We start from the raw sequence: 23,397 nt of genomic DNA, 5'->3' as shown, positions 1-23,397 counted from the left end.
TATAAACCCTAGCTCTTTGCACTTTCAAGCAACCATCACCATCAAACATTCTCTTCACACCCACATAGAATAAAAGGGGTACGAGAAGGGAGAGTTGCAGATAATTGTAGGATCAAGTCCCCCAATCCAACAACACTTTGTTCTTTTCTTTCATATATGTACAAGCATATGCATATATAATTTGAAAGTAGAATCTGCCCAAGTAACATTAACAAAAATACAAAGAAAGTTTAACATCATCTTCCACCACTAAGCCATCCATAACAGTAAGACAAATGATGAAAGGAAGGAAGCATACACTTTAATGACTAGTCAATAATCTGTGTGGGTTATTTTTTTTTAATTTGTTGTTGGGCTAACATTTTATTTGTTTGAGCTAAGGAGTGGAGTAAATAATCTGAGCCCAACTGCTATTTAAATAATTGGTGCTAAAAGTATATAAATTAGAACCGCCCAATTCCGAATTTAATTACTTGGGGCTTAAAATAAATTGGTTAAGTAAGCTAGAATAATTAGTTGTGATCCAAGTTGCTATAGTTTTGCGTAACATTTCTAGTAATGTATGGAGTACCAATTTAGTCGGAGTTCGGGAATAGCGAAAGGAGTACTAAATAATAATATATACTTTTTGAAATTTTTTAAGGATAAGTGGAAAATAAAAGGCATTAACTAGGAGGCATGCATTCCTATTAAAGTTTAAGAATTTCTTGAAGTCTGATTAGTATATTATATTATATTTTTGATGTTTCCAAAAAGGTTATCTTTGCAAGTTAACGTTGGAGCGAAAATTTCAATTTAAGAAAACTAAACGAATGAGGTGAGCTTTCTTATACTTAAAATACAAATTATATTTTGTGAAAACTCGAACACATGTTCGTGATTTTAATGATGTTGTCTTGCCATAAATGTTTTGTGTATGATGCCTATCTGTTGGCTAAGGCCAAGTGAATTATGAATGATGATATATAATTCAAATTCGGGTCCCAGTGAGGGTGGTGTCCCTGCTCGGACTAGTGTACACGGGATACCTCTGACCGTGAACGACAGAGAAGGTGACTGTGGAAGGCAGCCACCTTCCCGGAACAAGGATACCTCTAACATGATGGGCAAAGAAGGTGACCGTAGGAGAACACCATCTCTGTGGCACAAGATGTTCAGATATGGCTAAGTACAGAAATAACTTAGACTGTGCCGTCGACCAAAGATTTTTAGTAAGCTCAGGTCTTTTCAATAAAACCCCTAAGTGTTACTGTGATGATGGCTTGACAATATTTTCAAATGTATATGTGTATTTTTCAGCAATGTGTTCACTGAGTACCTTTGTACTCAGCCCTGCATATATTTCTAAATATGCAGGTTAAGCGGTGACGACGAGGGGCGATGTTGAGCAGAGATGGCAAATGTGTTTCTATTTGATAAATGCTTGGATGCATTGTGTCTCCATACATGGTGTCATTCTCTCTTGACTCTTCCACTGCAATGTAAATAACGAGCTTATGTTCTTTTGTATTACACACTCTGATATATTTTCCAAGCTATCCCAAGTTGATTTCATTCAAATTTCAGTTTTTTTTCGAGATTCTCCTTTCTTCCCCGCTTCTTTAATCCTCCCCTAGTCGCGATAAACCGCGTTTGCTATCCTTAGCAAAGTGTGGTCGTGACAGTGTTCACTTGGGGAAACACCAACATATAAGGCTTTATGTGTTTTACGTGAGAAGATTAATTTAATGCATTTGTCTGTTTTTGTGCAGTTTAACATAGAGAATCTAAAACCATCAACAATCAAGCTGAAAATGGGGGATGAAACAATTGTGCATAATGTTGGTATAGTTGAAGATGTCTTGGTAAAAGTTGACAATTTTATTTTTCCTATAGATTTTTTGGTGGTACATGCAGGCACACAAGAGTGTTCCACTTATCCTTGGGAAACCTTTCTTAGACATGTGCAAAGAAGTAATTGATAGAGTGCAAGAAAAGATTCCAATAAGTGAGAAAGAGGAAAAGTACATTTGCCGCATTCAAAGGGTTATGATAGAACATGAAAAGATGCAAGAAGAAGGACCTGGAAAGAGGATCAGAGACTACGAAAGTCAAGTATTACAAATCCAATAAACTCTGACCCTTCACTAGTAGTTTCAGATGTTAACCACATTGTGCATGACTTGAATGTTTCTAATAATTGTGCTTCAATGCAGGAACCACCGAAGAAAAAGAGAAGGGCTAAGAAAAAGAGCAAAGAAAAGATGCTAACAACTCTGGTGGGACAACATTTAGACATGGCTGAATGGTGGATGAAAAAGATTGAAGGAAAAATGGGAGTGGTAATTGGAAAAATTCAAGAGCACACATGCACTTCCACAAGACCACCTTGAGCAAGAAAGAGATGTCAAGCTAAAGACATAAAACAAGCGCTTGTTGGGAGGCAACCCAACACTTTATCATGTTTTATTTTGTTTTCTAACTTATTTTAAACTTATTTTTGCTCTGTTTTTGTTAGTATTGAAATTTCGCAGCTTTTGGACCAATCCCAGTGACCGCTGGCGCTCGCGCAGCTGTAACATCCCAAATTTTTTTTGTGACTCTTTTTGTATGTTTATGTGAAATTTCGATTATGAAACTTTTGTTCTTTGTGATTAAGTGAATTGCGCGAAATAATTATCGCGAGTGATGTGGAAGGAAGTGTTTGATATTTTATATTTTCCAATGTGGGGAAATAATCAATAGGGTCATGCATTTATATTTTTCAAACTATTCGTGGAAATTTTCGGCTCTTCTTAATTATTGAAATAGTATTTCATTTCATGGATTTAATTAATTGTTTTGGGGTATTTATCCAAATTAAATCAAAACCAAATGACCCATAAGTGGTACTACATGAAATTCGAACTCTAGCCTATTATCTTTGGGAGTTTCGAAAATCTCCTATTTTAGGAGAATGAATTATTTTCTTTGATTTAATTGGTGCTTTGTTGACTCCCCTCTTGTGAATTAAATCCAATTAAATCATGTCACATATTATTTCTTCACCTAAACTAAATGGAGAGTTGAAATATTTCCTTGGCTATTTGAGCCTAATAATTTTCGGCCCCTTCACTAATTTTTGGAGAATAATTTAATTGTTTCCTATTTTGTGGAATCCTTTTTTATTCAAATAAATACCTATGTCTAATTAATTGGGGATGTGAAATATTGTCCTTCTATTTTTGTCTCAATCCCACACGCCCCCTATGCCTTATTTTTCTTTGTGGGAATTTAATTATTTGTTACCTATTTTATGGGAGCCTTTTCCCATAAAAGAAATTACCAAATTTAAATCCTGTTCTATTTAATTGAGGATTTAAATAATTTCCTTGTGCATTCCCCCTCAAATTTTCGGCCCCTACCCCATGTTTCCTACTTGGAGATTTAATTTATTTTGTTCCCTTGGTTATGGAATATTCATTTTCCTTATTTCCTAAATTGTGGATTTATTTCTCTCCAAGTAAATATCAAATAATCCCTTGTTAATTTGCAGCCATAATTTTCGAAAATCATGACCCTTATAATTGTGGAATTTTTATTCATTAGCCTATATTTTAATTCTCCAAAATTTATTTATTTAATTTACTCATGGACCTAAACCTAGAATATATTTACCACTTAAACAAACCCTAGCCCTAATTCTCTCAAATTTTCGCCACCCCCTCTCCCGCATTCTCTCCCACACGTCTTCCCTCTTCTCCCACTCTCCCATCTACAAAAATCTCCCATTCAAGCTTATTCTTGCAACCATTGAAGGTATTTTTCTAGAGTCTCCGACGGATCGCTTCGTTCTTTGCTTCTACCGATTTATTTTTGTCAAAGAAGGTATATTTGCTCACTTTTCCTCATCCTTTTCTGTTTGAACCATGTTCTTGAGTCCTACATGCATGTAGTGGTTGTAGGATTGATAGATCGCAAGTTTTAACAGGGGGGAAGTGTGTTTTCGTAAGAACTTGGATGGTATTATGTGTTTGATCGAAATCATGTGATATTGGATTGGAATATTGGTGAATGATGTGAGTTTATGTGCAAATATGTGTATGAGAAACTTGTAAGCATGATTATGTGTTTTCGAGCATGAAAAATCGGTGTTTGTTTGATGGAAGATGAAAACTCTATTTACGAACTATGAACCTGAAATCTGTGGTGCACGACCAGTAAATTATGATCTGTAATTGACCCACCAAACGAACGGATTTCAATAAGAAATTTTTATTGAGTAAACTTCAAGGTGTTTCTTGTGTCTCGTGGGAATTTCAGCCCTTTTTATCAAAAAATGACTTTTTAATAAATTTTTGAAATTGACTGCGCAAATCTGTCAGAAACTTGTGTTCTCGCCCAGAATGTTTCGTTTTCTGTTTGACCGACCAAATGACCTCCGATTGATGTTATTCTTGAACTATATGAAAATTTGAAGTGTCTTCTGAGTCGTGTTAAATTTTCAGCCTTTTTGGGCATTGGATGAATTTATGGTGAATTTTTCCAATGAACTGCGCAGTGCTGTCAGAAATTGTGTGTTCCGACCAGAGAGTTTAATGTGTGATATGACTGACTAAATGACGTGATTTCGGTGTGAAAGTTTTTATGGATGAACTTGAATGTGTCCTCTATTTTGTGGCCAAAATTTAGCTTCTTTTGAGGTCGGGTAAATTTATAGTGATTTTTACAAAACGGTCGCGCAGTTCTGCTAATTTTCTGCTAGTTTTCTGCCTGTTAAAATGACACTTATTTTCAAGTTTAAAAGTATTATATGATGCATGTATGTCCAAGGAACGTGTTTAAATGATGGGATCACGTGGGATAAGTTGAAATGTGTTACGGTGTGTCCTTCCATCTTTGTGACGTATGTTGGATCGGGAATTTGAGAAAAACGATGAGAGAGAAAATGATAGGACATGCATAATAAAATGTTGTTGTGGAAAGCTGACTTGTGTTGTCGTTGACAAGGGTGTTGTATATTCGTGAACTCGAGGATCGAGAGTTGCTATAAGTTGGGTTGTGATTTGCTAAGCGAACGAGGTGGGCTTTCTTTTCAAATCTCTTTATTTTACGAAAATACTATGTGGCGTTATAAGGGTGGTTTAACTTGTTATGTCATGCCATATTGTGTTTGTTTATGAGATTGTTGCCTGATGCCTAGTTCATCTAAGCTTGCTCCGTTAGGCTATAGGGTTGTGTTGTGAAACGAATTCGGGTCTGAGTAGGGCCGCAAACCCTATCAGGCTGTGTACACTGGTGGGATCGTGAGCCGTCCTTGCTAGTCGGCCGGTCTCGTGGGCGAATAGTGTGGCCACACTTTCGTTGCACTGTGATATGATGATTATTATTGATGGATTGATGTGAAAAGTGGGGAGATAAATTGTCTGGCCAGACTTGAATATTTTTGTGTTCTCGTGATATTTTCTTACTACATAAAACTCGTGATCACTGGTATGGATGACATAACTTATTAAAATATTTTCGGCATGAGCCCATTGAGTACAACAAGTACTCAGTCCTGCATATTATTTTTCTTATGTGCAGGTTGAGTGGGATGTTGCGGTGGATGTTGAGCTTCCTTAAGTACCTAGGATGCGTTGTGTCTTCATACATAGGCGTTATCCTTGACTCTCCTTAAACCTTTTTTTTCTGCTGCTATAATTTGAACTATGTCTCAAGACCTTAATCTTTTCTTTATGTTTTGTGTTTGAACATGCATGGTGGTGATAGGTTTTAAACAAGTATTTACGTTGCCTTTTGAAAATGGTATTCTCCGAGATTTAAGTTAAATGTTGTTTTGCTTTAGTTATTAATTGTTGTTTTACTTCATGTCTCTTCAAAAAAAAATCATAACCTTAAACTCCTTAAACTAAGTTGTTTTACTTTCTTTAAATTAATTAAGTTGTTCTTTTAAATTGTTATCCATGCATGTCGGTCACGATCGCCGCGTCTGTGGTACCCCTTGTATGGGCGGTCGTGACAGCAGCGGTCCGCTAGCTGCTCACTAGAACAGTTCTGACCTTTCCCAGCGACCACTGGAGATCTACAGCGGCCCGCTGGCCTTTCACCGCACTCCAGCCGCAATTTTTCAAATTTTTCGAATACTTGCCCAGTCCAGCCTCAACGCGAAATTTCAAGGTATCTTTATTGCTTTCATAGTTTACTCACGTCCCAACCGACTCTACAAACTCATTTTACACTTTTTTGTAAATAAGTTTGGAGGGATGACGTGGTGGACTATGAGTTTAGATTGTTTTTGTTTTTAGTTTTGTTTTGTTTTAAATGAACCCAAAGGTTAAGAACATGTCATGAACATAGCATGAAGAACTTAGAATCGCGCATGTATAGGGACACATTAGACTAAGTTGCCTATGATATTAAATTCTTTTCATCTTTGATTAAATATGGTTTAACGTTTTGATTTGATGGTTTGGTGAAAAGGTGCATAATTAGTGAATTGCTTGTTCGCCTTTAATCAAGCTTATACCTTGTGAGATTTGAGCCTTAATTATTTCTTGTGTGATTTATCTACATGCATCTATATGTTTTTAGAACTTGCTCCTAGTGTGTCTAAGTTTACATAGTGATTTATCTACATGCATCTATAATTCGCTCGGTAATGCATAAATAAGTGAGTGAAAACTAACTATATATTTATCGTGTGTGGGTTGCAGGGTGTATTTGGCTCGGTATTTGCTTATTACATACAAGGAGTTGTAATGAAGGAAAGGGGCCCCGTTTTTCTCACCGGATTTAGTCTTCTAAGCATGGTCATTGTGGCTATCTTGAGTACATTCATTTTCTCTGAGATAATGTATGTAGGAAGGTATTTACATAGTAAAAGATAAGAATTGGTTTGCTATGATGTATTTTAATACTAATAGTTATGATTATGATAATTGCAGTGCGATTGTAATCATAATAGGGCTTTACTTTGTGAAATGGGGCGAACAAAAAGACAATAAATCCCTTCCATGGAAGAAGAGACACCACTACAACTAAATGATGCATAAATGTTGGAGACTATATTATCTTAGTTTATTTCATTTTTTGCCTTGGGAACTTTCACAAAAATTTCACAAAAATTTAGTATTTTCCACATGCTTTAAAAATTATCTTAAAAATCATCAACTTTTCAAATTGTGAGGAATTCCCACATTAAAGTTTTCAGCATAAATTTTTCCTACGTTGAATGCTAAAAAACCTATGTGTAATAGTGATGGAGGGAAAAGATGAGACTATGACTCTGTGTGTGCGTGTCAACTGCCAGGAGGGTACCTAGACCTAGCTGTGTCGTTGGGTTTGTGTCTATCTTCCATATCAACAAAAAAATACCTCAACCCACTTCTACTGGCTAGTATAGTGGAGTAAGGGTCGAATCCCACAGAGATGGATGTAGGCGAGATACACTTGCGATGACATTCTGGGAGCGGTTGGTTAGCTACCACGCTTTTTTGAGGTTGAGTTTTACCTAGTCGGAAAATGAAATGGAACCTATACCCCTCCTGACCAGTAGGACAGGGTGGGCTCTAAATGCTGCGTGCTAAAAGAAATTAAAGTGCGTGTGTAAATTAGGGTACGAGTGTGCATGTGAGAAGCTACTAGACGAAACTTACTAAAAATGGCTAGACAAAAGGTAAAGAGAATCAAAGGACATGCTGGATGACTGTCTCCTGGGTGTGCAGAAAAGCTGAAAAAGTGCAAATACAAAAAGCAAAAAGCAACAAAAGCAACACAAGTGGTCCCATTCTTTGATTGTGACATTATCTTCTTCACCAAACTAAACCAACAAGATCTAACAAACTCCATTGATGAATGATCAAGCTTGAAAATTCGTAAATGCAATATTTAACTTGAAATTGAGAACGAAAGCTAAGAAAACTGAGATCTACGCAAACTGGTCAGCGGGACAAGGTGACAGAAGCAAGCAGAAACGATTCCCATGCATTTTTTGAGGAACTTAACCCGATTAAAACTTGTAAGCACTTGAGGAAAAACTAGATCTAACTAAGCAAAGTAGATTCAAACACTTAAACAACAGAAATCAACGTATAACTACCAGATCTAGCTACTAGGCAGAAGGAGATAATAAGCAAGCTTAAACACAAAATAAAACCACAATAAACTTCATTGCATTCAAGATTATCACCCAAAAGATGCTCCAACTAAGTAGCTACTGGAATCCAAGTCAAAGGCAAGCAAAAACGAGTACTTAAACTAAGAAATCTTAAAAACAAAGCAAGTAAAAGATTGTTTGGCTCATCGGAAACTGAAACTGGAGGAATTTTTGGAACTACGGCGGCTGGAATGAATCAGGCATGATGCTCCTTGCCGGCAGGTGGCCGGAATCTTCAAGTCAGGCTGCTGGATTTAGATGGAATTAAGAGCTAGTGGAGCTATTCTCCTCAAAAGTGATGTAGTGGTGATGACAAGTCCTAAGTGAAGTGGTGTCAAAATTCCTCCATTTTCTTTATGTTCAGCTCCTATTTATAGGGTGGCTTGCCCTAATTTCTAGGGCTTTCTCTTCATGTGGAATGACAATTTTGCCCTTCTTTAGATAGGTGATTATTCCAAGCAAGTCCTTCCTTCTCGTGTCCATTTCTGTAGCATCCATCCTGGCCAGTTTGCGTATTTTCTGCTCATACTAACCAGTTTGCACACTTTTCGCAGCTTTTTCACTCGAATTCCTTCTGAACCTTTCCTCCTGATTAGTACTTCAACCTGCACACTTTAACAACTATTTTGCAGATATTATCTGATAAAGCACCTTATACTGACCAGTAACCAAGGCCGAGAACGAAACTCATCAAACTGCTCACACTTAACACATACTTTTCCTCAAGTATGAAGAAACAAGCTAAATAAAAATAATGAGTTGAGTTCGCATGCCTGGTTACCTCCCTTCACCGACCTAAGACTCTAAAACTTAAAAGACTCTTCAACACATAGATGACTCACAGAAATTAAAAAACAAGAAAATGGATAAAAGAAAAAAAAACTCATAAACACATTACACAGGCTATATTTTCAATCAATCCTCCCCCTTGGGTTGAATTAATCCGATTGTAAACAACTTCGAAATTCTACCACCCTCCCCTTCACTAGCTAGTGTATCCGCTTGTCAAGATCGCCACTCTTATAAGCCAAAAGCTAGGTTCGCTCAGTCACTCATTCCTCACTAGAAATGTTAGGACTATTCTCTCAAATTGCTGAACCACAGATGCTTCAGACTCAGATCTCACGTGCGGCTCCTGAAGGGCTTTAAGGCTTGTAATGGGGCTATTGGTTTGTAGTGTTTGGGGTGGGTGTTCCTAAGGCTCTAAGGTTCAAAAACTACTACTTTATTTTGATGTGGGGGAACTGTGTGTATCTGGGCTTTTGGTTGTTGCTTCTCTTTGGCTGGGCGTTTCTTGATATTGACCTCCAACTGGTCAGTAGCTTCTTTGTGGCTTCGCCACCCTTATTCCTTCTTCCTTCTTTTTTGTGGTCAAGTGTTTTCGACCATTTTCTTCAACATATTTTTTTAATGTGGCTTTGCCACCCTTATTCCTTCTTATTTTTTTTGGACCCAGAATTTTTCCTAGTCGATTTTCTCCTTACCTCTCGATTTCTTTCTCCAGTTGATTTTTCTTGTACGTCCTCCTGGCCAGTCGACTTCTTGCCTTATTCCTCGCACACACACAGTCCAGTGGCTAGTGGGTTATATCTGGGTATAGATTTGGCTAGAAAGAGAGGTTCTAAGGGATGGTTTTTTTTTAGGATGGGGGTTTTCCTAATGCCTTCAGGACTTGCTACCCGCGGTCACCTTACCCTAGGCATCATGTGGCAGCCACGCTTTTCTTTTCTTTTTTCTAAATGTTTAGCGGAAAGTAGTTCCACTTTAGGCTTTTAACTCACCATTTTAAGAGGGCTTTCATAATTGGCTTCTAATCGAGTTTTTCTTTCATACTTGCATCCTCTAGACTAGCCTGGATCTAAGAAAGGTGGTTTCTACTCTTGGTGTGTTTTATTTCCATCGATCATCTCGCCTTAAGATTGGATCAGTTGAGTTTTAAGCCCGTGTTTTAACACATGTCCTAAAAAAATAAAACTTAACCTAAACTGACTTACTAGGGACTGACTCTACACATGACAACACACATATACAATTATACTGGCCATTATCTCCTCCTCCCACTTCATCCTTGCTTGCCTTCACGCAAGTTTAGTGAAGTGGAAAACAGGATGACCAGTATCCAACACATAGACGCACAAAAAACCAGAAAACACATAACACATGGAAAACATATTATATATGAAACATCTCACACTTAGACTATGCAATAGGCTAAGTGGGAGAAGAATAACGAACATAGAGAACACATAGACAATGTGGAACAAGAACTAATATGAAAAACATACTATGTCAACAAAAACTTTTCACACTTAGACTATGCAATAGGTTAAATGGGAGAAGGTATAGGACTCACATAAAAAAACACAAAACAAAGACAACTTCTAACATCCTAAACACAATTACGTTGTAAACCCTCGTCTTCTTACACTTAGACTATGGAATAGGCTAAGTGTTATGAATGAGGGTATACGCATGCTAAAACATGTACAAAAAAAATAGAGACAACACAACTAGAAAAAAAACTCAAGTTTACTGAAAATAAAAAGAAAGCTAACTGGTCAGTTGGTAGGGTCGGTCATCTTCTCCTCTGGATCCTCTTTGGTCAGGAGCCTTGTGCAGTTTCCTTCTCGGGTTCCTTTGTTGGTACACATCAGGGGTGTCACTCTTTTTCTTATGATTCTTGAAAGTCCCCTTGATTTTCCTCTTTTCCATGGGCCGCAGATGATGGTTGCTGGGGACCTTGCTCCCGATCAGTTTGGGCACTTGTCCCAGCTTCTTGATGATAATGGCCGCCGATAGGACCACCCTGGGCTTCTTGGTCTCCTTCTTTTGCTTCGCTGCCCTATTGTCTTTCCTCTTTCTTTCTTGGTTGCATTTTCCTTCTTTGTCTTGATTTTCCTGTAAGTCAGTTTTCGGTACAGGTGTCTCTTTCTGGGCAGCAGGGATGGCAAGTGGATTGTCGATGTTGGCCTCCTGTACTGGCTGGGAGAAAGTTGCAGTCGGGTTCTCCCCAGGTTTTGTAGGAGAACCCCCTTCCTGGATAGTAAGGGTCGATGACGGATGTCCAGCAACAGCAGGGGTCTCTGACTTGGTTGTAGCATGTTTTGGATCCTCCCCAGGTTTTGTAGGAGGTCCACTATCTTCCTGGCCAGTATCAGTGTCCTTGCTCTTCTTTTTGTTGCAAGGAGTCTTGTCCTCCTCGCTTGAGATCTCTACAAGATCATGAACCTTGTTGTGCCCCTTCTTTTTCTCAATCCTAGGCCCGATGATTCGCCTCGATGCGCGCTTCGGCCCTTGTTTTCTCTCTGCCTTCTTCTCGGCCAGTTGGTGAGCCCTAGTGGCTCTAGCGAATCTTGACTTCTGACAAATAGTCTCTTCAATATCCTCTTCATCAGGTTCTTTAGTGGTTTCCCTTGAATTCTCTTCCGAACCTTGATTGATTTGAGGTTCAGCAACTGGTTCAGTTTCATCAGGACCACTCCTCTTGGTCAGTATGTCCCCCTTATCCTTCGTCTTGCTTGATTCCCCAAATGACTCATTCCGTTCAGGCTCCTTGTAGGATGTTCCTGACCACAATGTCACCTTGCTCACATTAGCCTTGCCAGGTATGTGCACCGTAACTGGGAGCCTTTTCGCATTCCCACAAATCTCGTTCATCGAACTGGCCAGGTAGGACAGTTGCTTATTCAGCATGTCCATATTTTCCTTATGCTCTTTCTGGGCGTTTTGCATACCTTGCACCACTTCATTATTTGACTGAAATTCGCCCCTCATGGTTTGCTGGTAAGCAAGCATCTCTCCCATCATCTCTTCCATAGATCTTCCTGACTTATTTTGGTGTAGGTAATAGTTAGGATTTTGCTGATGGTGGGGATTATACTGGGTGTTAGGGTATTGGTGGTTGGTATAGCTTGGCTGATTTTGATGAGAGGGGTACTGGCCGAATTGGTTAGAGTTGTGGGGTTGACTGTGATTGGGATTCAGGTGGTGCAGGTAGGGATTTTGCTGGTGATGGGAGTTATACTGGCCGTTGGGATGCGACTGGTAGATGGGATGGTTTTGATTATAAGGGTAGTTTGGCTGATTTTGGTGTGAAGGGTACTGACTGAACTGGTTGGGGTGGTGATGCTGGTTAGGGTTAGGGCATGGGTGATTTTGGCAATGTTGGGGTGAGTGGGATTGGTAATTCTTGTTTCCCATCTGATATTGTGGCACATATGTGGTATTTTGATATGGATTTGGTGGGTGCGGATTATGCTAGTTTCTTCCTGACCAGTTCGGCTGTGAATCTTGGGCTGGGGGTCCATCGTATGCATTTTGAGGTGGGTTGGGCTGGTTAGAGTTTCCCTCTCCCCATCTAAAGTCTAGGTGTTCTCTCCAAGGCGTGTCCTCCTGCTTTTCAGGATTCCAGTTCCTATTTGAATTCCAAAGCCCAATCGTATTTGAATAGTGATCCTCTTGGGCAGTTACCATGGTGGCATTAACTGGAGGAACTTGCGGTTTACTCTTCTCAATTGCTGACAAAAGTGCCCTCTCGAGCTTGTCAATCCAACTCTCTAATTGATCATTATTTCCTACTGCTGCAGCATTCGCCATACCTCTTCTGGACGGGAGAGTACGTGGATTGTCATAGGCTCTTTTCGCGTAGAGAAGTCTTTCCATGATTCTCTTGGCCTCACTAACTCGTAGTTTGGAAAAACTTCCTCCACTTGATGAGTTCACTAAGTCCTTGCTCTCCGCATTCATCCTCTCATAGAAAATCGAGTAAATTTCTACTTCCAACATGTGGTGGTTTGGGCATGCGTCCAGCAGACCCATGTATCTTGACCAGTACTGACTCAGGGTCTCATCATAACCTTGTGTAACTCCTCGGATTTTATCTCTTAGTGCACTTGTCCTGGCCGCTGGGAAGAACTGATCCAAGAACATCATCTTGAAGTCAGACCAAGTTCTGATACAATTTGGTTGCAGCCTCTCGAACCAAGTACTCGTCTCCCCTTTAAGGGCAAAGGGAAGGGCCTTCAGGCTGTAGTCGTCTTCGCTCGACCCCGCTGGCCGCTTTAGAGCCTTGCAGATTTTGCAAAATTCATGCAAGAACTAGTATGGGCTGTCACAACTCCTTCCCAAGAACACAAGCAAGATGGCCATAATGTGGGGATCCACGTAGATTGCTTCTTGTCCTAGGGTCGTGACGATTGCCATCTAAGTGAGCGTACAACGAGCTTATCTCGGGATCATTTTCCTGGTCAGCCATGTTGGCTTTCTCCTCTTCACTTGCGGATATTGATTTTGGTTCACTCTTGATGGTTGTGTTGCGATCCTTCTCACCGCTCGCATCCAAGTCAACAGGCAAGGCAGTGGTTAATTCTGAATGAGTGGTGACTGGATTTACCCCATCTTCCCTTGGCCAGTTGGACTCAGTTTCATTTAACTGCGGAACACAAAAAATAAAGAAAAGTTTATCTACAATATTCACACCAAAATTCTTAACAAAACTCCTCATAAACTAAGAAACAAAAGAAAAGAAAAACAATTAACTATATGTACACCAAAGTGTCATGCAACAAATGTATGCAAAAACGCCATCCATCCTCGGGAACAGCGCCATTTGATGGAGGGAAAAGATGAGACTATGACTCTGTTTGTGCGTGTCAACTGGCCAGGAGGGTACCTAGACCTAGCTGTGTCGTTGGGTCTGTGTCTATCTTCCCTATCAACAAAAAAATACCTCAACCCACTTCTACTGGCTAGTATAGTGGAGTAAGGGTCGAATCCCACATAGATGGATGTAGGCGAGATACACTTGCGATGACATTCTGGGAGCGGTTGGTTAGCTACCATGCTTTTTTGGGGTTGAGTTTTACCTAGTCGGAAAATGAAATGGAACCTATACCCCTCCTGACCAGTAGGTCAGGGTGGGCTCTAAATGTTGCGTGCTAAAAGAAATTAAAGTGCGTGTGTAAATTAGGGTACGAGTGTGCATGTGAGAAAAGCTGAAAAATGGCTAGACAAAAGGTAAAGAGAATCAAAGGACATACTGGCAGACTGTCTCCTGGGTGTGCAGAAAAGCTGAAAAAGTGGAAGTACAAAAGCAACACAAGTGGTCTCATTATTTGATTGTGACATTATCTTCTTCACCAAGCTAAACAAACAAGATCTAACAAACTCCATTGATGAATGATCAAGCTTGAAAATTCATAAATGCAATATTTAACTTGAAATTGAGAACGAAAGCTAAGAAAACTGAGATCTACGCAAACTGGTCAGCGGGACAAGGTGACAGAAGCAAGCAGAAACGATTCACATGCATTTTTTGAGGAACTTAACCCGATTAAAACTTGTAAGCACTTGAGGAAAAACTTGATCTAACTAAGCAAAGCAGATTCAAGCACTTAAACAACATAAATCAACGTATAACTACCAGATCTAGCTACTATGCAGAAGGAGATAATAAGCAAGCTTAAACACAAAATAAAACCACAATAAACTTCATTGCATTCAAGATTATCACCCAAAAGATGTTCCAACTAAGTAGCTACTGGAATCCAAGTCAAAGGCAAGCAAAAACGAGTACTTAAACTAAGAAATCTTAAAAACAAAGCAAGTAAAAGATTGTTTAGCTCATCGGAAACTGAAACTGGAGGAATTTCTGGAACTACGGCGGCTGGAATGAATCAGGCATGATGCTCCCTGTCGGCAGGTGGCCGAAATCTTCAAGTCAGGTTGCTGGATTTAGATGGAATTAAGAGCTAGTGGAGCTATTCTCCTCAAAAGTGATGTAGTAGTGATGATAAGTCCTAAGTGAAGTGGTGTCAAAATTCCTTCATTTTCTTTATGTTCAGCTCCTATTTATAGGGTGGCTTGCCCTAATTTCTAGGGCTTTCTCTTCATGTGGAATGGCAATTTTGCCCTTCTTTAGATAGGTGATTATTCCAAGCAAGTCCTTCCTTCTCGTGTCCAGTTCTGTAGCATCCATCCTGACCAGTTTGCGTATTTTCTGCTCATACTAACCAGTTTGCACACTTTTCGCAGCTTTTTCACTCGAATTCCTTCTGAACCTTTCCTCCTGATTTAGTACTTCAACCTGCACACTTTAACAACTATTTTGCAGATATTATCCGATAAAGCACCTTATACTGACCAGTAACCAAGGCCGAGAACGAGACTCATCAAATAGTCAGAGCTTTATTCCATATTGTAGGGAAGATGAAACTGATGATGATATAGATGCTCTAGAATTATTATCGGCATTCAACGTAGGTAAAATTTACGCTTGAAACTTTAGTGTGGGAAAATCAGCACAATTTGAAAATATGATGATTTTTATGACTACTTTAAAAAACTATCAGAAATACCAAATTTTAGTGAAAATTCATGATTTTTCTGACCAATTTTAGTGCATGTTCATGATTTTTGTGATCAATTTCATTTTTTGCCTTTAATAGTTTATTAATTAATAATATGTATGTCGTGCATTTAGATAATATGATAAGATAATTTCGAATTATATAATATTGGATGTTTAATGAGGAATGCCTTAATAATTAAATAGTCCAGTATTTATCATCATTATTTAAAAGGTAAATTTTAACCATCATTTTAAATATTTATGAGTTTTGGGCACAATTTTGAATATAGATAGTTAATTGGGTATGATACTCAATACTATAACATTTATAATTCATAATTATCCTTTAATAACTGATGATCATAAAGTACGACATGCCCTTGTCCAGAAAGTACGAGTTTAATTTAATACGTGTATTCTATCAAGAAGAGATAATCATAAATATGGACTAGGAATTGCAAGGAGGAGTCAAAAACAATTTCAAAGAATACAATAATGGAGAAGTAAGTATTATTTTTGATGAAGGTGTTAGGGAAACACCATAGAGGAAATAAGGGGCAATGTGGAGGAGGATTATCTCGAATCATACAAGTAGAGCCGCGCAAATTTCGGGACGAATTTTTTTTAAGGAGGGTGGAATGTGACGCCCCAGAAATTTCGCGCCAGGATTAGAAGCAAAATTTCTTTTTCTATGGAAATGAAGGAATTTTTGCGTCGGAGACAATAATAATTTTTGACATGGAGCTCAATGGATTTTTTTAGCAAGCAACTAGTTGAATTCAATTTCAAAGGAAGACTTAAGTAGCATCTCATTTTATCACGTTGGACAAAGTACTTGGAATTTGTGAATCAAGATATCACCTTGGAAAATACAAACGTTGGGAGAGGAAATTCCCAATAAATTGCAATTGAAAGAAAGTCAAAAGGATCTCCAATTGTAAATAGAAATAAGAGAAGATGCTAAGAGTTATCAAATGATATACTACACATATACATAAGGGAATGTATGGACGTGTATAATGTTTATGTATGCATGAGAATTTGCAAGTCCTAATTTAACTCTTTCCCAAACAAGAAATTCTAGAGACACACATTACAAGGAAGAAGTCCATCTTTCATGGAAAAAGGTTACATAAGAATTTTGGGAAAGAAGACATATCTACTTTACAAAAGCTATCCTACATAGAGAGCTATAAAGGGGCAAGGAAACAATTGCCATAACTACACAAATCCTTGAGGATTTTCTCCACACCCATCTCGATTCCATACACCACTCTATGCCAAGAGGTCAATTTGTAGTCTACTAGAGATAGCCAAGAGGTCAATTTGTAGTCTACTAGAGATAGCATGAGTTGTCCTTCCACCTGCCAAGGAAATTCCCAAAAATAGTTAGATTTCTTCTTCAACAAAAACAAGGGAAAATGTTATTCAAGAAAATGGTAAGAAGCCATCTAAGATCTTGCAAGAGTGTCTGTCACTACTCTCCTACAAAGCAAGCCAAGAAGGAGACAAGGAATGAGATATCCCAAATCTTTCCAAAGTGGAAGTAATGACAATTGGATGGAGAATGGTGAGATCATCTCCTTAACCAAAAGAGTGAAAGTCCTTTTCTCCCACATGAGCAATTAAGGAACGAGATCATCAAGTATAACTCTTTCCAAGATTTTCATCAAGAAGGCAAGAAGGACTTTTTAACAAATTCAAAAGAAAGATGAACAACTAGCTCAAAGTAGCAAGTTATACTCCCATAAACTTGCCACAAAAGGACAAAGAATCGGCTATATAAACAGCACCAATCCACATTTCCTTCACCCTCTTTATCACTTACAAAATTTCATCGGAGAATCAGCAAGGAGTGAGAGGAGATGGAGGAAGTACTCGAACATCACAACAATTAAGGAATCACCAAAGCAAGGTAATTCTCCCCAACATCATTTATGAAAATAGCATCCATAAAGATCCCAACATAGCAAATGTAAGATAGGACATAGAGAACATAGAAGTAGCATCAATCAACAGTTAGTACCAACATCAAGATCAAGCCTTTAATCACAACCATAGCCATGCTTCTGAGATCACACATAGTTGCTGCCAGCAACTCGAACATAAAGAATAAAGTTTTAATAGAAGTTAGAGGGCTTAGCTTTAAGCCGAAGGGCTGCCCCACGACCTCCGACAGCGGCTAAGCCACGAGGGCAGCCGTGCTGACTCCTCGGCGGCAGCAACGAGCAGAAAGGCGGCGGAGAGCAGCGCCAACCGACTGTGCGATGCCGAGCTGAGCATAGCGACGGAGACAGCGATGCCACCGAGAAGGAACCTGCCGCCGTAAGGGTGCGACGGCGGTGGCGGCAGCGGCTCCTGGTTCGGCACGGAATCGCCGCAGGGAAGGCGTCGGAGGCTGGCTGCAGAGTCATTGAGAAACCAGCCGGAGGGAGTAGGGCGGCGTTGAATCGAGAGAGAAGAAGGGAGGCGCTGCCTCTCCATCTTCAATTTTGAGGATTTTCAGATTTGGGATTTAAGATGTGAAATTGAGAGGAAAGGTGATCTGGAGAAGAAGGAGACGATGGAAAAGGGGAGTTTTGTGAAGAATGTGATTTGGGGGAAAGTAGATTGGAAGTGAGAAGAAGAGGAAAGGAAAATAAAGAAGTTGAGGGAGAAAGTGGATACATTTTAGTTGTTGGGTCTTAGTGAATTAATGGAATAAAATGGACTCAAGGCAATTTGAGTAATAGGTAGGCTATTTTATTTCACTGATTTGGGCCTTTTAATTAATTGAGAAATTTGGGTTGATTTTAGTGATGAAAGTTGTGTGCCGTCCCTCTCGAGATTGGGCCGAGATTTTAAAGTGTTGAGTGGGTTTGAGCCAATTAATTTAATTAGGACTTGGACCTCATAATTAAATTAAGAGAAGATGGATTGCGAATGGTAATTTTTTTAAAAGTTGAGCGTTGGGAGCTTAACTAAGTAAAGTCGTGAGTAAATAGTTTCATTTTCAAAGGGGAATTGTGAGAATCTTGCTGACCTTAATAAAATTCGAAGAAAGAAATAGAAGGAATTTTCCAAGAATCCACATTGTTTTTAAGTAAGTTCCCAGGTAATTATTTTAGAGAAAATAAAAAGTTCTTCGAAATTAGAAAAGTGAATAATTAAATTCTGTAGAGTAGTGAAGCCCGAGGTAGGATTAAGAAAAATCCTATAAGCCGAGACTAAGATATAGGTGCTATCCAATAGGATGCATGCATTCTTTTCTCAAGAAAAATATTTCAAGTACTAATTGAGCGTGTTACGCTGTTTTTTTAAAAAGGCTATTTTTGGCTCGGAGGCAAAGTAAGGCTGACGCAAGAATTTTAATTGAGGAGTAAACGTATCAGGTGGGCTTTCTTTTAATATCCAGCACATTAGTGTGGATATAAATCAAATACTTGTGAAATTATGAAATACCATCTTTTCTCAAAATGGAGTTGTGATTATTTTTCAAGTTGTTGTCATGCCATAAAATGTTTGTTTTTGAGGACTATCTGTTGGACTATATGTTTGTTGGTTTTTGCGTTTGGAATAGAGCGCGCGAGGGTTGTGAGCCATCCAAGAGGGTTGGCCGGCTATGGTGTCCACGGAAGGTTGCCACCTTCCCGGCACGATGGAACGATGAATGATGAATGATGAATGATGAACGATGGAATGATGAATGATGAAAGAACATAGTATGCGCAGATGAACTTTTAGCTCACAAAAGAATTTAGTAAGCTCGGGACTTTTAAGAAAAACCCATGTGTGTTACTGTGATGGATGACAACTATATATATGATGTATGTTTTGATTTTCGACAAGTGTCCACTGAGTACTCTTGTACTCATCCCTGCATGTATTTATAAATGTGCAAATTAAGAAATGGGTGGAGGCATGCTGATCAGAGTCGATGCTACTTAAGTAAATAAGTGTGGATCTTTTGATGCTTCGTGTCTTCATACGCGAAGTCGTTTTCTGGACTTTTTCCGCTGCAGTTTGTTAAGAGAGAATAGTGAACTCTCATCATCGTAACTCTGATTCATTTTGATGAAATGCTATTGTCATTTAAATCCTTGTAATCGAATACTTGGATGATATCTTATGATATTGTTTGACTTTTCAATGTGCAAGTTCTATTATCATTTCTTCCCTATTTCTTTAAATCCTTTTATTACTCGCGGTTTACCCGCTTTCGCTATCCTTAGCAAAATGCGATCGTGACAAAAGATATATTTATATATATAGGGTTTTCATCTACCAAAATAAGTCCCTAAGTATAGAAATACAGACCATATATGGACCGTTAGATTCGGACATTAATGGCGACGATCTAGAATGACTCCTCGTTTTTGTTGGGTCATAATAAGATGGATTTGTGTCATGTGAGGGGTAAATTAGGAATCAAAAAAACTAGGAACCGTTGTTCCATTTTTTTAGTGCGGATTAATTGGGAGTCATTACTCCACACGCTAAACTCTTCCACTTTCCCTCAAATCTTCTTCTTCTTCCACAAAATCAAGAAAATCCCTACCTCCACACAAAGCGGCTACTCCACAAAATTGGCTACTCTACAAAAACCTTCATCCTAATTTTCGATTCTGAAATCGACGAGGAGGGGGAACCAAAAGCCTACTTCAACAATGGTCGACACTCGAGCTTCTGGATCGGCGAGGCATGACGGAAAAGGTTAGTAAGATTTCGTACAACGATTGACTTAAAATTGACAAAATCTGGTAAAATTTTCACTTCAATTGGTTGGATGTCACGTAGTGTATCAGAGAATGACGGTGATGAAGAAGATACCGCCGATCCCAAAAGCACCGAAAGGATTTTAGATTACCACTATTTTAATGAAACGATGTTTAGAGCTTGTAATTCTCGTTTTTTAAACCATGTTTATATGTCGGCTGGATGTCATTGTTACTATATATTATTTCATCTGTAAGATGAGATAAACTTCCATTACAATGACCTTGGAATGCTTTCCTCTTGTTTCTTGTAGACGATAGCCCATGTGATGAGCATTACTCGATACATTGGGTCATAGTAAATGAATATTTGTGTCATAGCATTGTTAGGTTAATTTGTGTCATAATATACCCACATTCGAGGCATGGAATATAACTACTGAGTACCAAAATGTCTCACACAATTTGATCGAAATGTTCGTATCAAACAAACTGAATATTAGTACGACTGAAGAATATTCTTATGTTTTGAACATATTAAAAAAACCAAATACAAGATTGTTCTCATGTTTTAAACATATTAAAAAAACCAAATATTAGTACGACAGAAGAATACACAAACAATAACCTAAAACATCATCTATGTTTTTGGGTCATACTAAACGAATATTTGAGTCATGGAAACATATGGGTAAATTGGGTCATAATAATCGAATATTCGAGACATGACATAAAACTACTGAGTACAAGAATACCGTTATAATGCCCAAAACATCATCTATTCTTTTGGGTCATACTAGATGAATATTTGGGTCATGGAAACTTATGGGTAAATTGAGTCATAATAATCCATTATTCGAGCCATGACAAAAAACTACTGAGTACCAGAATGCCTAATACAAATCTGAACGAAGTGAGTAATTTCAAACAACGTGACATTGCAAATAAAATGGACTCCAAAAAAAAACTAAAATTGACGTTACATCAAAAAACATAATACATGGTATCAAACTTCAGAATTTCTTCTAGACCGCCGCTTTTCTTTCTCTTTGAATTTGTCCTAATTCCTTGAATCGTGGTGACCCCACTCCTGACATTTCTTGCATTGACGCAAAGGCTTGTTCTTAAGCTTCAAATCCTTCTCCACTCTTGAGGGGAGTCTACTACCAGATCCCTTCGTGCTGACGACTTCAAGTGGTTGAACATCTACTTCCTTGGGTGCGTCAGCCCCATAAAATTCCTCAATTAGTTTCTTCATTTGGGCTGTAGATGTTACTACGTCGTCGGCGAAAATCTTTTGTCTTGCTTCACGAACTATAGATGTCAGCTCATGAATTTGATCAATATCGACACATACAGCCCTGGTACAAACCCAAAATCTCTCCCTACAAAATTGGTTGTGCCTTCTTCTTCTCATCAACATAAACATGCGTTGCTACATCTTGGCATTGGACAACATGAACAACCTTAACTAGAGGAGATTTCAAACTCAATGGCGTTGTCCAATGTTGGGAAGCTACGACCAACAAATGGTTTAAGCTCTACAAGGCATTCTGGTGTATTTAAATCTGTAAAAATTCTTAATTAGAACACTCCTAAAAACTAACGATGAAGTAAAGACAAGTTTCCATCTACTGGATTTAGAATGATAATATGTCATAATAAAGATAAATCGCGGCATACAAAGCGTACAAACTATCTTCCATGAAAATGGGGCATACTAAATACAAATCGAAGCATAGCAAAAAAATCGATAAGATAATATAGGTGAAAAGATTCATAAAACAAAAGACAGTGACAATCACAAATACAAAAATATGAATCGGAGCATAACAAACAAATGAAAATAAAAAACATAACCATAACCTGTATTCTCAAGAATGAAGTATGATTGATTATCTACGTGTGAAGTAGAATGTGTGTCGGATTCCATTTTTGGAGTTAGGATACGAAAATCTATACAAAGCAAAAAACAATGGGTTTTGTTATCAAAACATTAAACAAAAACAATGAAGATTCATAAAGTAGAATTGTAGGTTACGATTCTGACCGCCAGCTGAAATGAAAAATGATATGAGAAACGATGACAGTAATGTGGGATCTGCCAACGACGATGGTATAGAATTGAAAATGGAACAGATTGATCTGGAACACGACAACCACGAAATTTGGAAACTAATTGCTCAAGAATAATAAATCTCCTTGGAATTAAGTTTAATGGAAGATGACTGGAAGATTGTGTGAAGAATATAGAAGATATGAAGGAGTTGAAGTTATGGAATGTTGATTCATCACCCACGCATATGATTTGTTAGTGAGAGGCAACATTATAGGATTTTCCATAACAGCCGATTAGATGATATGACATAAGTAACCTTATAGGATTATTAGTGATTAAAATAATAATATTTCAGAAATTAATCCAACAATTAGATATTCTAATTTTAAGATGATCTCACCTAATCCTATGGTTGACATTCGGCCTTTATTTCTTGATTTAAAGGGATTCTTGTTTTGATCAAAATCCTATATATATATATATATATATATATAATCCTATATAGAGAGGTCAACGGAGTGTACAAATTTTGTCAACGGGCGCTGATGTCTACGGAGTGTACAAATTCTGTCAACGGGGGATAATGTCAACAGGGGCTGATGTCAACGGAGTGTACAAATTCTGTCAACGGGGGGCTGATGTCAACGGAGTGTACAAATTCTGTCAACGGGGGCTGATGTCAATAGGGTGTACAAATTATGTTAACGGGGGTGTACAAATTCTGATTGTTCGATGTCAACGGAGTGTACAGATTGTAGGAAATGTTGACATTAGAAAAATCTCTTATATTAACCGTTGATTAATTGTATTAAGTAAGTAGCATTAAAGTTTGTATAATTTGTATTATAGAAGGTTTGTAGTTTATCACACCCCTATATATATATATATATATACTCCCTCCGTCCCGTGCTACTCGCACGTTTGCTTTTCGGCTCGTCACAAAGTCCTTACACTATTTATAATTTAAGTTAGAATTAATGCATTTAATTAATATGTTAGTTTAAGTTAAGAGCTCTTTTATTAAGTGATGTCTCATTACACCTAAAATTCTTTTTTAATTACACAAAAAAATCAATCCCAAATTTACGGCCTAAAATGAAAAGTGCGAGTAGCATGGGACGGAGGGAGTATTATTTTATAATTATATCAAATTATGTTAACAAAGTTAACATACACTCTG

The 23,397-nt window shown here is 38.2% G+C and overlaps 1 protein-coding gene and 1 long non-coding RNA gene across 2 annotated transcripts; one reads left to right on the top strand and one right to left on the bottom strand.

Moving 5' to 3' along the window:
- Positions 1 to 10,718: 10,718 nt before the first annotated feature.
- On the bottom strand, positions 10,719 to 11,773 carry LOC121796809 (serine/arginine repetitive matrix protein 1-like). Its single transcript, XM_042195590.1, has 3 exons — positions 11,345 to 11,773; positions 10,856 to 11,152; positions 10,719 to 10,751 (listed from the first exon to the last, which is right to left on the bottom strand). Exons 1-3 carry the CDS (start codon positions 11,771 to 11,773, stop codon positions 10,719 to 10,721), a joined length of 759 nt encoding a protein of 252 aa, XP_042051524.1.
- Positions 11,774 to 16,417: 4,644 nt separating this feature from the next.
- LOC121795585 lies at positions 16,418 to 20,375 on the top strand. Its single transcript, XR_006049582.1, has 4 exons — positions 16,418 to 17,379; positions 18,769 to 18,835; positions 19,024 to 20,156; positions 20,241 to 20,375. It is a non-coding gene; the product is annotated as an uncharacterized LOC121795585 (long non-coding RNA).
- The last annotated feature ends 3,022 nt before the right edge of the window (positions 20,376 to 23,397 follow it).

This window comes from Salvia splendens, chromosome 3, assembly GCF_004379255.2.
Source record: "Salvia splendens isolate huo1 chromosome 3, SspV2, whole genome shotgun sequence".
NCBI classification, from domain to species: domain Eukaryota; kingdom Viridiplantae; phylum Streptophyta; class Magnoliopsida; order Lamiales; family Lamiaceae; genus Salvia; species Salvia splendens.
The sequence above is the reverse complement of the archived record's forward strand: the minus strand, read 5'-3'. Positions and strand labels throughout refer to the sequence as shown.